General features: G+C 40.8%; 1 protein-coding gene across 4 annotated transcripts in view; it reads left to right on the forward strand.

The window, feature by feature from the left end:
* Nucleotides 1-12,719, forward strand: part of COL4A3 (collagen type IV alpha 3 chain) — a 176,609-nt gene that overhangs the window by 107,948 nt on the left and 55,942 nt on the right. For all 4 annotated transcript variants that reach the window (XM_053598282.1, XM_053598283.1, XM_053598284.1 and 1 more), the window contains 2 exons: nt 2,532-2,624; nt 3,119-3,214. In XM_053598282.1, the coding sequence (XP_053454257.1) occupies nt 2,532-2,624; nt 3,119-3,214 (189 nt within the window). The remainder of the gene's footprint in view (nt 1-2,531; nt 2,625-3,118; nt 3,215-12,719) is intronic.

Consider the following 12,719-nt stretch of genomic DNA (forward strand, 5'->3'; position numbering starts at 1 on the left):
CAGAGGGGGTGACAGAGGGAGTGACGCAGGGAAGTGGGGTGGCTGTCAAGCTGCAAGGGCTTGTTCAGCCCTTGGAAAGTATCTTTCAAGAAGCCTGTGTCAGCATGATATGTTCCGGCGGGGGGAAAAGGCAAAAGTTTATCCACCAGCTGCTATTTCTCACCCCACAAGGCAGGACTAGCTCCTCCTCTCCCCCTACACACACACACACACACACACACACACACACACACAAGCTTTGTTTACATCATTCCCAAGACAGCGCCTGCCACGGCATCAGCAAGGAAGTCCCAGGGCAGGAGGTCACAGGTGTGCCTGTGAGGGTAAGAGGGGCGGAGACCAGAGCTGTGGCCCACAGGACCTGAAGGTTGCTCAGAGGTTCTGACACAGGCATCTGTTCCTTCCATCTCCCTGCAGAGCTATGCAGCATTCTGGCTGGCACACAGGTACGATAGGTCCTGTCTCTCACAGCACCTCTTCTGGAAGGTTCCAGGGGAGGTCCTGTTTTTTCTACTCTATCCTCCTAAAAGCCTTGAGAAAGAACCTTCTATGTGTCTGGCAGTTTTTTTTTGTTTGTTTGTTTTTTAAGGAAGAAATGTTTAGCATTTAATAAATGTGGTTCGAAACTTAGAAAATCAAAAAGAATAGGGTCGAAACCCCTTAGTACTAATAAGATAATTCAGTTAGGTATTGGATTATATGATCAGTATTAAGAAAAGTCAATAAAAGCTTTCCTTTAAGTCAAAAGCAATTTAAGAAATAATTCCATTAATAAAAAGATAACACATCTAAGACCAAATCTCTCTTGTAGTGTGGACTTTAGGAAACAAGGTAAAACTAAACCAAATTCTAACTCTTTACCATGTGCCGGGGGATTAACAATTTTTAATTTTCCAAGTCTCTTTCAGGACGTAGGCTCAGTGTTCTCAGGGGTTTGATTTTTTATTGTTTTATTTTATTTTATTAACCAGGCCAACGTACAGAGCTCAGGGAGCAAAGGAAGGCTGAAGCCAGGATCTGGACCCTGGGCACCTGGCATGGAGTGGCTCTGTCCCCAAAGGTGCCTTGGTCCCTTTGTGCCAGGTTCCTGCTTCAGAGGCCTGTTTTTCCTACTTTCCTTTCTCTAGGCAACACCTAGCTGTCGTTTAGGTTGTAGGTTCAAGTCCAAGTCCAGCAGAAAGCTTTCACTAAGCCTATATCCTATAATACCCAAGCTTATCCTGACTATGGAATTTTTCACATTGCCTTATCTTTGTCGGTTTTTCCTATAAGAACAATAGCTCTTTGAGGTTAGGGACTGTGTCTTTTTTACTGTTTTAAGTCCAGTGTGTAGCATGGGGGCTGGGATACTGTAGAAACTCAAATACTTGTTGAATTAAGCATGACGTGAGAATGAAAGCATGTAAGTATACACAAATGTATAAGAATTCATGTAAGTCTATATTAATTTGTAAACTGCCATCATATTGTACTGTTTAGAGATGGCTATCCAGGTATTGTAAAGACAGAAAACTAGAACACAGAATGGTCACTCTTTTCATAGTCAAGCAAACACAATGTGACAATTACCAATTAAATTAAATATTTTATTTATTTTATTTATTACCTTGTTGCTCTGAAGTTTGGGGCAGCTGTGCTGTTCAAGCATTGCCTTCAACTTGCATTTGAAATGGCAAGACGAAAAATTAGATCACAGAAGATAGTTTACCAAGGCAAGAGAATTAGCTACTCATTGCTACAATTCAGCAGCAGATAACATGGAAGATATCAAAGAGCTTTCTTAGAGAGCATCACGACCCAGACAGCCAAGCATTTAGATCATGCTGTAATCCTAGCTCTCTGGGAGTCCAATGGGGGTGGACTTGAAGTCAAGAGATCAAGAACAGCCTGAGCAAGAATAAGCCCCACTACCCATGTCTATAAAAAAATCATCATTGTAACATGTACCTGTAGTCCCAGCTACGCTGGAGACTGAGGCAGGAGGATTGTTTGAGCTCAGGAGTTTGATGTTGCTGTGAGCTATGATAAAGCCACTCAGACTCTACATGGTATGATAGAGTGACACTCTACATCAAAAGAAAAAAAAAAAGAATGACAAACTCAACAGATGTAGATAAGCAATGAGGAGAAAACAAATGCTAGCTTAAGTCAGAATTCATTTTTTACTCAATCTGCCTCTACAATATTTCAGGAAAATACAATGTATCCAAAATACACAGAAGAATAAAATTTGATCCTTTGCCTCAAAATACTAAAGGGATTGTCCTGGAATAACTGAAAACTGCTGAATACGATAACATGTGTTGATTATGTGGCAAAAATACCATATAATGAAATTTCAAAGATCAACTATCAAAAAATCTACATAATATGAAAGGAAGAGCCGCTCCACTCCCATCCACCTTCTCAGTTGCAAATGAATTTCTAAAGACTGGGCAGAGATAGGAGAAAGCAATCCATGTACTAAAACAGCTGCTAAATTGAACAAAACATACAAATGAAACATTGTCTTTGGTGTTGTGTTTTTACAGGTGACATCGTTTTTCTGAAGGGGCCCCCTGGAGACCGGGGTCTGCCAGGCTATCTGGGGCCTCCTGGAACCCCAGGAGCTGATGGGCCCAAAGGTTGGTTCAATCCACAGTGTTGTTCTATTAGAACAACCCATTCCCATCAACATTCTTATCACTTTACTTTCCCCCCTGAGACACCAATGATCCCAAACAATAGCCAGTCAGGGATGGCTTCTCTTCTAAATAAAAAGTATCTAAAATTATTTATTTATCTGTAAATCAATAATTTATTTAGCACCCATGCAATAAATTGCTGTATATTCCTTGAATATGAGTTGTAACCTGTGTGCAAGAAGAGAAACACTGAAATAGATATTTTATGGTAGACTCTTGGAATTTTCTCTCTGCAAAGCACTCTACAGCTCAGACTAATGAAGTAAGTGGATACATAATAGATGAATTTTTTTATGAATATGAACAATGCCCTTGATGATTTTCACAACATTAAAAATGTTTAAATGTAATGAATGAGGTGTGGTTGGAAAGTACCTGTTGTTTCTGAGGACTCGGTGTGGTTGGTTAATAATGCAGGTCTGCTCTTACTGCAGGAGAGCCAGGCCTCCCGTGCACGCAGTGTCCTTGTGTCCCAGGCCCTCCCGGCCTTCCTGGATTGCCGGGATTAGATGGTGCAAAAGGAATCCCAGGTATGAACCATTTGCACGTGGGTGTTTTGTTTTTGTTTTTGTTTTTGTTTTGTTTTGCAAGCACAAAAATAAAGGCAGTGTACCCGGTGATTTTAAAAGGGGGCATTAGAATGTGAATGTCATGATATGGTTTACCATGAACTTGAAGGGAGAGTTTCAAAAACATACGTGCTATTTGTTAACATAGCCATCCCAAATCCAATAAAAGTTGGATTATTATTATTATTATTATTTATCCCTATTCCATTTTAGTTGCAGAACTCGAGCCTTTGCCAGGAATTGTTGATACAGATTTCTGAAGGGAATGGCAGGTAACTGAAAGCAGTGGAGTGGCCATACTAAGCACACAACCACTTTTTAATTCCAGAAATAAATGAGCTGTCTTTCTTTTTTTCTCAAAAGACATTACCTGTCTCCGTCCATTTTTTTCATATTCCCACTTTTTTGTTGTTGTTGTTGTTGGGGATTCATTGAGGATACAAGAAACCAGGTTACACTGCTTGCATTTATTAGGTAAAATCCCTCTTACAATTGTGTCTTGCCCCCAAAAGGTGTGGCACACACCAAGGTCCCACCTCCCTCCCTCCTTCCCTCTCTCTGCTCTTCCTTTCCCCCACCCTCCATCCTTCTTTTTCTCTCTGCTCTCCCCTTCCCTCAACCCCCACCGTGTCCTTAATTGTCCTCATATCAAAATTGAATACATAGGATTCATGCTTCTCCATTCTTGTGACGCTTTACTAAGAATAATGTGTTCCACTTCCATCCAAGTTAATACAAAGGATGTAAAGTCTCCATTTTCTTAATGGCTGAATAGTAAGTATTCCATGGTGTACATATACCACAGCTTGTTAATCCATTCCTGGGTTGGTGGGCATTTAGGCCGTTTCCACATTTTGGCGATTGTAAACTGAACTGCAATAAACAGTCTAGTGCAAGTGTCCTTATAATAAAAGGATTTTTTTTCCTTCTGGGTAGATGCCCAGTAATGGGATTGCAGGATCAAATGAGAGGTTTTTCTTGAGTTCTTTGAGATTTCTCCATACTTCCTTCCAAAAAGATCATATTAAGTTTGCAGTCCCACCAGCAGTGTTAAAGTGTTCCCTTCTCTCTACATCCACACCAGCATCTGTAGAGATTTTGTGATACGGGTCATTCTCACTGGGGTTAGATGGTATCTCAGGGTGGTTTTGATTTGCATTTCCCTAATAAATAGGGATAATGAGCATTTTTTCATATGTTTGTTAGCCATTCATCTGTCTTCTTTAGAGAAGGTTCTATTCATGTCTCTTGCCCATTGATATATGGGATTGTTGGATTTTTTCATGTAGATTAATTTGAGTTGTCTATAGATTCTAGTTATCAAGCTTTTATCTGATTCAAAATATGCAAATATCCTTTCCCATTGTGTAGGTTGTCTATTTGCTTTTGTTGTTGTCTCCTTAGCTGTACAGAAACTTTTCACTTTAATGAAGTCCCATTTGTTTATTTTTGTTGTTGCAATTGCCACAGCAATCTACTTCATGAAGTCTTTCCCCAGGCCAATATCTTCCAGGGATTTTCCTATGCTTTCTTTGAGGATTTTTATTGTTTTATAACTTAAATTTAAGTCTTTTATCCATCTTGAATCAATTTTTGTGGGTGGAGAAAGGTACAGGTCCAGTTTCAGTCTTTTCCATGTGGATATCCAGTTCTCCCAACACCATTTATTGAATAGGGAGTCTTTCCCCCAAGGTATGATCTTGTTAGGTTTATGGAAGATTAGGTGTCTGTAAGTTGCTGATTTCATTTCCTGGTTTTTTATTCAATTCCAAATGTCTATGTCTCTATTTTTGTGCCAGTACCACGCTGTCTTGACCACTATGCCTTGTAGTATAGCCTAAAATCTGGTATGGTAATGCCCCTAGCTTTATTTTTATTCCAAGAACTGCCTTAGCTATACAGGTTTTTTTCTGGTTCCATACAAAACACAGAATCATTTTTTCCAAGTCTTGAAAGTACAATGGGAGGGTGTTAGGGAGTGAATGGGTCCAGTGCTTCACAGCTGAGCCAGTGTGACTCCAGAGCTGGTGCGGGCCGCAGGTCCTTTCCCGCACCACCACACAGCACATCGCTCTGGCTGGGGAGCAGCAGTGGGATCTACCGAGGGCGCCAGGTTTCCCTACTCCCCTGCGGTCCTCAGTTCACCTGCATGCTCCTCGTCCTTAGCTCCCTCCCTTCTCCTCTCCACACTTCCCCCAGCCCACCCCACCCCCCACCTCCCCCAGCCCTCATCTCCACCAGCAAAGTGGTGCTGCCCACCTCCAGCTGACCAGCCTGAAATCCCTGCTTGCAGCCCCAGACTGGCGCCCGCCCATGCGTCCACTCCCTCCCCCTCCCCCCACACCGAGGGCCCCCCCAAACGATGCTGCCGTGGCCACTGCCTCCTTCAAGCAGGGCCCAGGCCCAGCCACTTCCTACACTGAGCACCATGGGAGACACTGAGAACGAGCGCAGCAAAGCGTCCAGCCTGCCGCCTCATTGTCCCTGCGGCTTCTGGGGGTCCAGTAAGACTGTGAATCTCTGTTCCAAATGCTTTGCTGAGGCTCCCGTCTAGAAGGAGAGCTAAAGGACAGAAATTTAGCAAGTAACCTGGTGGATTAGAGCTGCATCAAGAGAGAAGGTTAAAGAACGCATATCAACCCTCCTGAGGCAAGCTGCGACCCCAAGGATACAAACAAAAGGTACAAAATCCATCACCAAGCAGACGGAGTCCCCTCCCCCATGAGAACAGCGCAGAGTGCTCCACAAACAAATGAGCAGAGTTCAAAGGTCCTCCCACAACACTCCATGGGAGGGACCCCATAGGGGGGTCTAAGAACTGGACCTATCTCCCCTTCGACAGTGCCACAGCGTTCTCCTGCCAGGCATAAAACTGTATAAAACTGTGTGTTGCGTGACCAGAGACACGAACGAACAGCAGTTTTGCCATGGGTGTAAACTCGCTCCTGTAAATATTAAGTCAAAACAGACTACACGGGATAGGATGGCGTGTAGTGAAGTTCTTTATTTAGGGGTTTGATTTTATACCTTTCTAGTCACGTACACTATCTATTATCAGTTAGTTTCACCATTACCTCAATTTACCTATCTGAAATCAACTTGAAAGGAAGTTACCTGTTACCACATCAACACAATCACTTTTGCAGTAAACATCTTCTTCTAGACAGTGACTAACCTCTGGGCAGGTGTCTATACAAAATCATAAAGAAGAAAGTAGCCACAGGAGAACAGAGTTAATGGAATAATATCTTCAAGCATTCACTCAGTTTACTCAGTATGAAGTAAAGACTGTCTTTTCCTCAGGGCAGAGCACCTATAGACCTCTGACAATATGTAGTTAACATATGTCAACGCTCTGGCCTGTATCTCTGAAAAATGGGCTTGTGGAATTTTTAAGTCCAGGCAAGCCAACTCTGCGTGTGTCCCAGGGGGGCCCAGGTCCCTTAAGCCTCTGGAAAAAAAGCAAGCCATTTTAAACTCACAGAGTTCACTTTGTGTGCTTGATGTAGGATATATTTATTTCTAAATATTATCCTACACTGTATATATTCTCTACCTGCAATTCTGAGCTCCCAGCACTCCCCTCCACTCTCACTCTGAGGTCTGGAGGCCTTCCCAGGAGTCCAGATTCTTGGCTGATTTCTTGACAGGATTTCTTGTGTGTGGACAGGGCCTAGACTACAGATGGTCAGTGCTGATTCTGCGGCACGGGAGTGAGGAGAGGACGGTCGGCTGAGAGGTAACCACACCAGACGGATGGTGCCCCAAGGCACAGAGCAGCAGTTGTTTTTGGCAACAATAGAGCTTACTCCCAGATATTCCGAAGCCACACCCACTGTCTCCCTGGGCAACCAGAGAAGGCCAGGCATCTTCTCAGGTGGCAAGCACCATGGAACAGATCTGGTACAGAAACGCAGGCCCCCTGAGACTTCAACCCAGAGTAACTGTTTCACTAGGGTCGGACAGAGATCAGCTGAAAACAAGACAGAACCACTTAGCTCCACCGCACCAAACAGGTCACCAGTTTCTCAGGCCATAGCACTGTACGGGTCCTCAAAAAAGTTCCAGGGGAAAAATCAAACGGTATAAAATAATCATGGGGTGGAATCAACGGAAAAACTCTGCAAACATGAATAACCATAATAGATCAACCCCCACCAAGCAAAGATATGGCAGATGTAACTGAAGATCCCATTCATAAACAGCTGACCGAGATGTCAGAAATCAAATTCAGAATTTGGATTGCAAACAAGATTAATAGAATGGAGGAAAATTTGGAATTAGAAATTCGAGAAGCAATTCAAAAGTCAGAATTAGAAATTCAATGAGAAATTCAAAAGTTGTCTCAAGAATTTAAAGATAAAACCACCAAAGATTTTGACGCACTGAAGCAAGAATTTGCAGCCCTCAAAGATCTGAAAAATATATTAGAATCCCTCAGTAACAGAGTGGAGCAAGCAGAAAAAAGGATTTCTGACATTGAAGACAAAGCTGTTGAATGCTCCCAAACTCTCAAAGAGGAAGAGAAATGGAGAGCAAAAACAGATCATTCCCTCAGAGAGCTCTGGGATCATTCGAAGAAGGCTAATGTCCGCTCATTGGAATCCCTGAAAGTGATGAAGTGGCCTTGCAAGGCACAGAGGCCTTTCTCCATGAAATTATGAAAGAGAATTTTCCAGACATGCCAAGAGATTCTGAAATTCAGATAGCAGACAGTTTCAGAACCCCAGCATGACTCAATCCCAATAAGACATCCCCCAGGCATATCATAATTAACTTCACTAAAGTTAATATGAAGGAGAAAATTCTGAAAGCAGCCAGACGTAAGGAATCCATTACCTACAAAGGGAAGAATATTAGAATGACTGCAGATCTCTCTGCTGAAACTTTTCAAGCCAGAAGAGGGTGGTCATCGACTTTTAATCTCCTAAAGCAAAATAACTTTCAACCCTGGATCCTATATCCAACTAAACTGAGTTTCATTTATGATGGAGAAATTAAATACTTTAATGACATTCATATGTTGAAGAAATTTGCCATAACCAAACCAGCTCTTCAGGATATTCTCAGACCTATCCTCCATAATGACCAGACCATTCTCTATCACAAAAGTAAACTCACTCAGAAACTTTTGATCAAACTCCAACTTCCACAGTGGCGAAAGGATTAAAAATGTCCACTGGACTTTCGAAAAACTCGATACCCAAAATTTTACCAGATTTATCAATATTCTCCATGAATGTGAATGGCTTAAACTGTCCTCTAAAGAGGCACAGGTTAGCTGACTGGATACAAAAACTCAAGCCAGATATTTGCTGCATATAAGAGTCACATCTTACCTTAAAAGACAAATATAGACTCAGGGTGAAAGGATGGTCATCCATATTTCAGGCAAATGGTAATCAGAAAAAAGCAGGTGTTGCAATTCTATTTGCAAATACAATAGGCTTTAAACAAACAAAGGTAAGGAAGGGTAAGAATGGTTACTTCATATTTGTTAAGGTTAATACTCAATATGATGAGATTTCAATTATTAATATTTATGCACCCAACCAGAATGCACCTCAATTTATAAGAGAAACTCTAACAGACATAAGCAACTTGATTTCCTCCAGCTCCATAATAGTTGGAGATTTCAACTCCTTTGTCAGTGTTGGATTGATCCTCCAATAAGAAGCTAAGCAAAGAAGTTTTAGATTTAAACCTAACCATCCAACATTTGGATTTAGGAGACATCTACAAAACATTTCATCCCAGCAAAACAGAATACACATACTTCTCATCAGCCCACATACTCCAAAATTGATCACATCTTAGGTCACAAATCTAACCTCAGTAAATTTAAAGGAATAGAAATTATTCCTTACATCTTCTCAGAACACCATGGAATAAAAGTTGAACTCAGTAACAAAGGGAATCTGCATACTCATACAAAAACATGGAAGTTAAATAAACTTATGCTGAATGATAGCTGAGTAAGAGATGAGATTAAGAAGAAACTTACCAAATTTTTGGAACAAAACGACAATGAAGACACGAATTATCAGAACCTCTGGGATACCACAAAGGCAGTTCTAGGAGGAAAATTTATAGCACTGCAAGCCTTCCTCAAGAGAACGGAAAGAGAGGAAGTTAACAACTTAATGGGACATCTCAAGCAACTGGAAAAGGAAGAACATTCCAACCCCAAACCCAGTAGAAGAAAAGAAATAACCAAAATTAGAACAGAATTAAATGAAATTGAAAACAAAAGAATTATACAACAGAACGATAAATCAAAAAGTTTGTTTTGTGAAAAGGTCAATAAAATAGATAAACCTTTGACTACCCAAACCAGGAAAAAAAAGTAAAATATCTAATCTCATCGATCAGAAGCAACAAAGACAAAGTAACAACAGACTCCTCAGAAATTCAAAAAATTCTTAATGAATATTACAAGAAAACTTTATTCTCAGAAATATGAAAATCTGAAGGAAATAGATGGATACTTGGAAGCACGTCACCTTCCAAGACTTAGCCAGAATCAAGTGAAAATGATATTGAACAGGCCAATATCAAGTTCTGAAATAGCATCAACCATATGAAATCTCCCTAAAAAGAAAAGCCCGGGAGCAGACGGCTTCACATCAGAATTCTACCAAACCTTTTTTTTTTTTTTTTTTTTTGTAGAGACAGAGTCTCACTGTACCGCTCTCGGGTAGAGTGCCGTGGCGTCACACGGCTCACACCTCTTAACTAGTACCTATATTACTCAACCTGTTCCAAAATGTAGAAAAAGAAGGAAGACTACCCAACACATTCTATGAAGCAAACATCACCCTGATCCCCAAACCAGGAAAAGACCCAACAGGAAAAGAAAATTATAGACCAATATCACTAATGAATATTGATGCAAAAAAATGTTCAACAAGATCCTATCAAACAGAATCCAGCAACACATCAAACAAATTATACATCATGACCAAGTGGGTTTTATCCCAGGGTCTCAATGCTGGTTCAATACACGTAAATCTGTAAGTATTATTCAGCACCTAAATTAAAAAAACAAAGACCATATGATTCTCTCAATCAATGCAGAAAAAGCTTTTAATAATATCCAGCATCCCTTCATGATCAGAACACTTAAGAAAATTGGTATAGAAGGGACATTTCTTAAACTGATAGAGGCCATCTACCGTAAACCCACAGCCAATATCGTATTGAATGGAGTTAAATTGAAATCATTTCCACTCAGATCAGGAACCAGACAAGGCTGCCCATTGTCTCCACTGCTCTTTAACATTGTAATGGAAGTTTTAGCCATCGCAATTAGGGAAGAAAAGGTGATCAAGGGTATCCATATAGGGTCAGAAGAGATCAAACTTTTGCTCTTCACAGATGATATGATTGTATTTCTGGAAAACACCAAGGATTCTACTACGAAACTCTTAGAAGTGATCAAGGAATACAGCAGCATCTCAGGTTACAAAATCAACATTCATAAATTGGTAGCCTTTATATACACCAACAATAGTCAGGCTGAAAAAAAACAGTTAAGAGTTCTATTCCATTCACAGTAGTGCCAAAGAAGATGAAATATTTGGGAGTTTGTCTAACAAAGGATGTGAAAGGTGGCACCTGTGGCTCAGTGAGTAGGGCGCCGGCCCCATATACTGAGGGTGATGGGTTCAAGCCCAGCCCCGGCCAAACTGCAACAAAAAAATAGCCGGGCGTTGTGGCGGGCGCCTGTAGTCCCAGCTGCTCGGGAGGCTGAGGCGAGAGAATCGTGTAAGCCCAGGAGCTGGAGGTTGCTGTGAGCCGTGTGACGCCACGGCACTCTACCCCAGGGCAGTACAGTGAGACCCTGTCTCTAAAAAAAAAAAAGGATGTGAAAGATCTCTATAAAGAGAACTATGAAACTCTAAAAAAAGAAATAGCTGAAAATGTTAAGAAATGGAAAAACATATCATGCTCATGGCTGGGAAGAATCAACATTGTTAAAATGTCCATACCACCCAAAGCAATATACAATTTTAATGCAATCCCTATTAAAGTTCCACTGTCATACTTTAAAGATCTTTAAAAAATAATACTTTGTTTTATATGGAATCATAAAAAACCTCAAATAGCCAAGATAGTACTCAGAAATAAAGACAAAGTAGGAGGAATCACGCCACCAGACCTCAGACTATACTATAAATCGATAGTGATCCAAACAACATGGTACTGGCACAAAAACAGAGAAGTTGATGTCTGGAACAGAATAGAGAACCAAGAGATGAATCCAGCTACTTACCATTCTTTGATCTTTCACAAGGCAATTAAAAACATTCAGTGGGGAAAAGAGTCCCTATTTAACAAATGGTGCTGGGTGAACTGGCTGGCAAACTGTAGAAGACTGAAACTGGACCCACACCTTTCACCATTAACTAAGATAGACTCTCAGTAGATTAAAGATTTAAACTTAAGACATGAAACTATAAAAATACTAGAAGAGAGTGCAGGGAAAACCCTTGAAGAAATCCATCTGGGCGAGTATTTTATGAGGAGGACCCCCAGGCAATTGAAGCAGCTTCAAAAATACACTACTGGGACCTGATCAAAGTAAAAAGCTTCTGCATAGCCAACAACACAGTAAGTAAAGCAAGCAAACAACCCTCAGAATGGGAGAAGATATTTGCAGGTTATATCTCCGACAAAGGTTTAATAAGCAGAATCCATAGAGAACTCAAACGTGTAAGCAAGAAAAGAACAAGTGATCCCATCACGGGCTGGGCAAGGGACTTGAAGAGAAACTTCTCTGAAGAAGATAGGCACATGGCCTACAGACATATGAAAAAATGCTCATCATCTTTAGTCATCAGAGAAATGCAAATTAAAACTACTTTGAGATATCATCTAACTCCAGTAAGATTAGCCCATATCACAAAATCCCAAGAGATGTTGGCATGGATGTGGAGAAAAGGGAACACTTCTACACTGCTGGTGGGAATGCAAATTAATACATTCCTTTTGGAAAGATGTTTGGAGAACACTTAGAGATCTAAAAATAGATCTGCCATTTAATCCTATAATTTCTCTACTAGGTATATACCCAGAAGGCCAAAAATCACATTATAACAAAGATTTGTGCCAGAATGTTTATTGTAGCCCAATTCATAATTGCTAAGTCATGGAAAAAGCCCTAGTGCCCATCTATCCACGAATGGATTAATAAATTGTGGTATATTTACACTATGGAATATTATGCAGCCTTAAAGAAAGATGGAGACTTTACCTCTTTCATGTTTACATGGATGGAACTGGAACATATTCTTCTTAGCAGAGTATCTGAAGATTGGAAGAAAAATATCCAATGTACTCAGCCCTACTATGAAACTAATTTATGGCTTTCACATGAAAGCTATAACCCAGTTATAACCTGAGAATAGGGGGAAGGGGGCAAGGGAGGGGAGGGAGGGGGGAGGATGGGCAGAGGGAGGGTGAT

The sequence above is a fragment of the Nycticebus coucang genome, chromosome 7, assembly GCF_027406575.1.
Source record: "Nycticebus coucang isolate mNycCou1 chromosome 7, mNycCou1.pri, whole genome shotgun sequence".
Classification (NCBI taxonomy): Eukaryota; Metazoa; Chordata; class Mammalia; order Primates; family Lorisidae; genus Nycticebus; species Nycticebus coucang.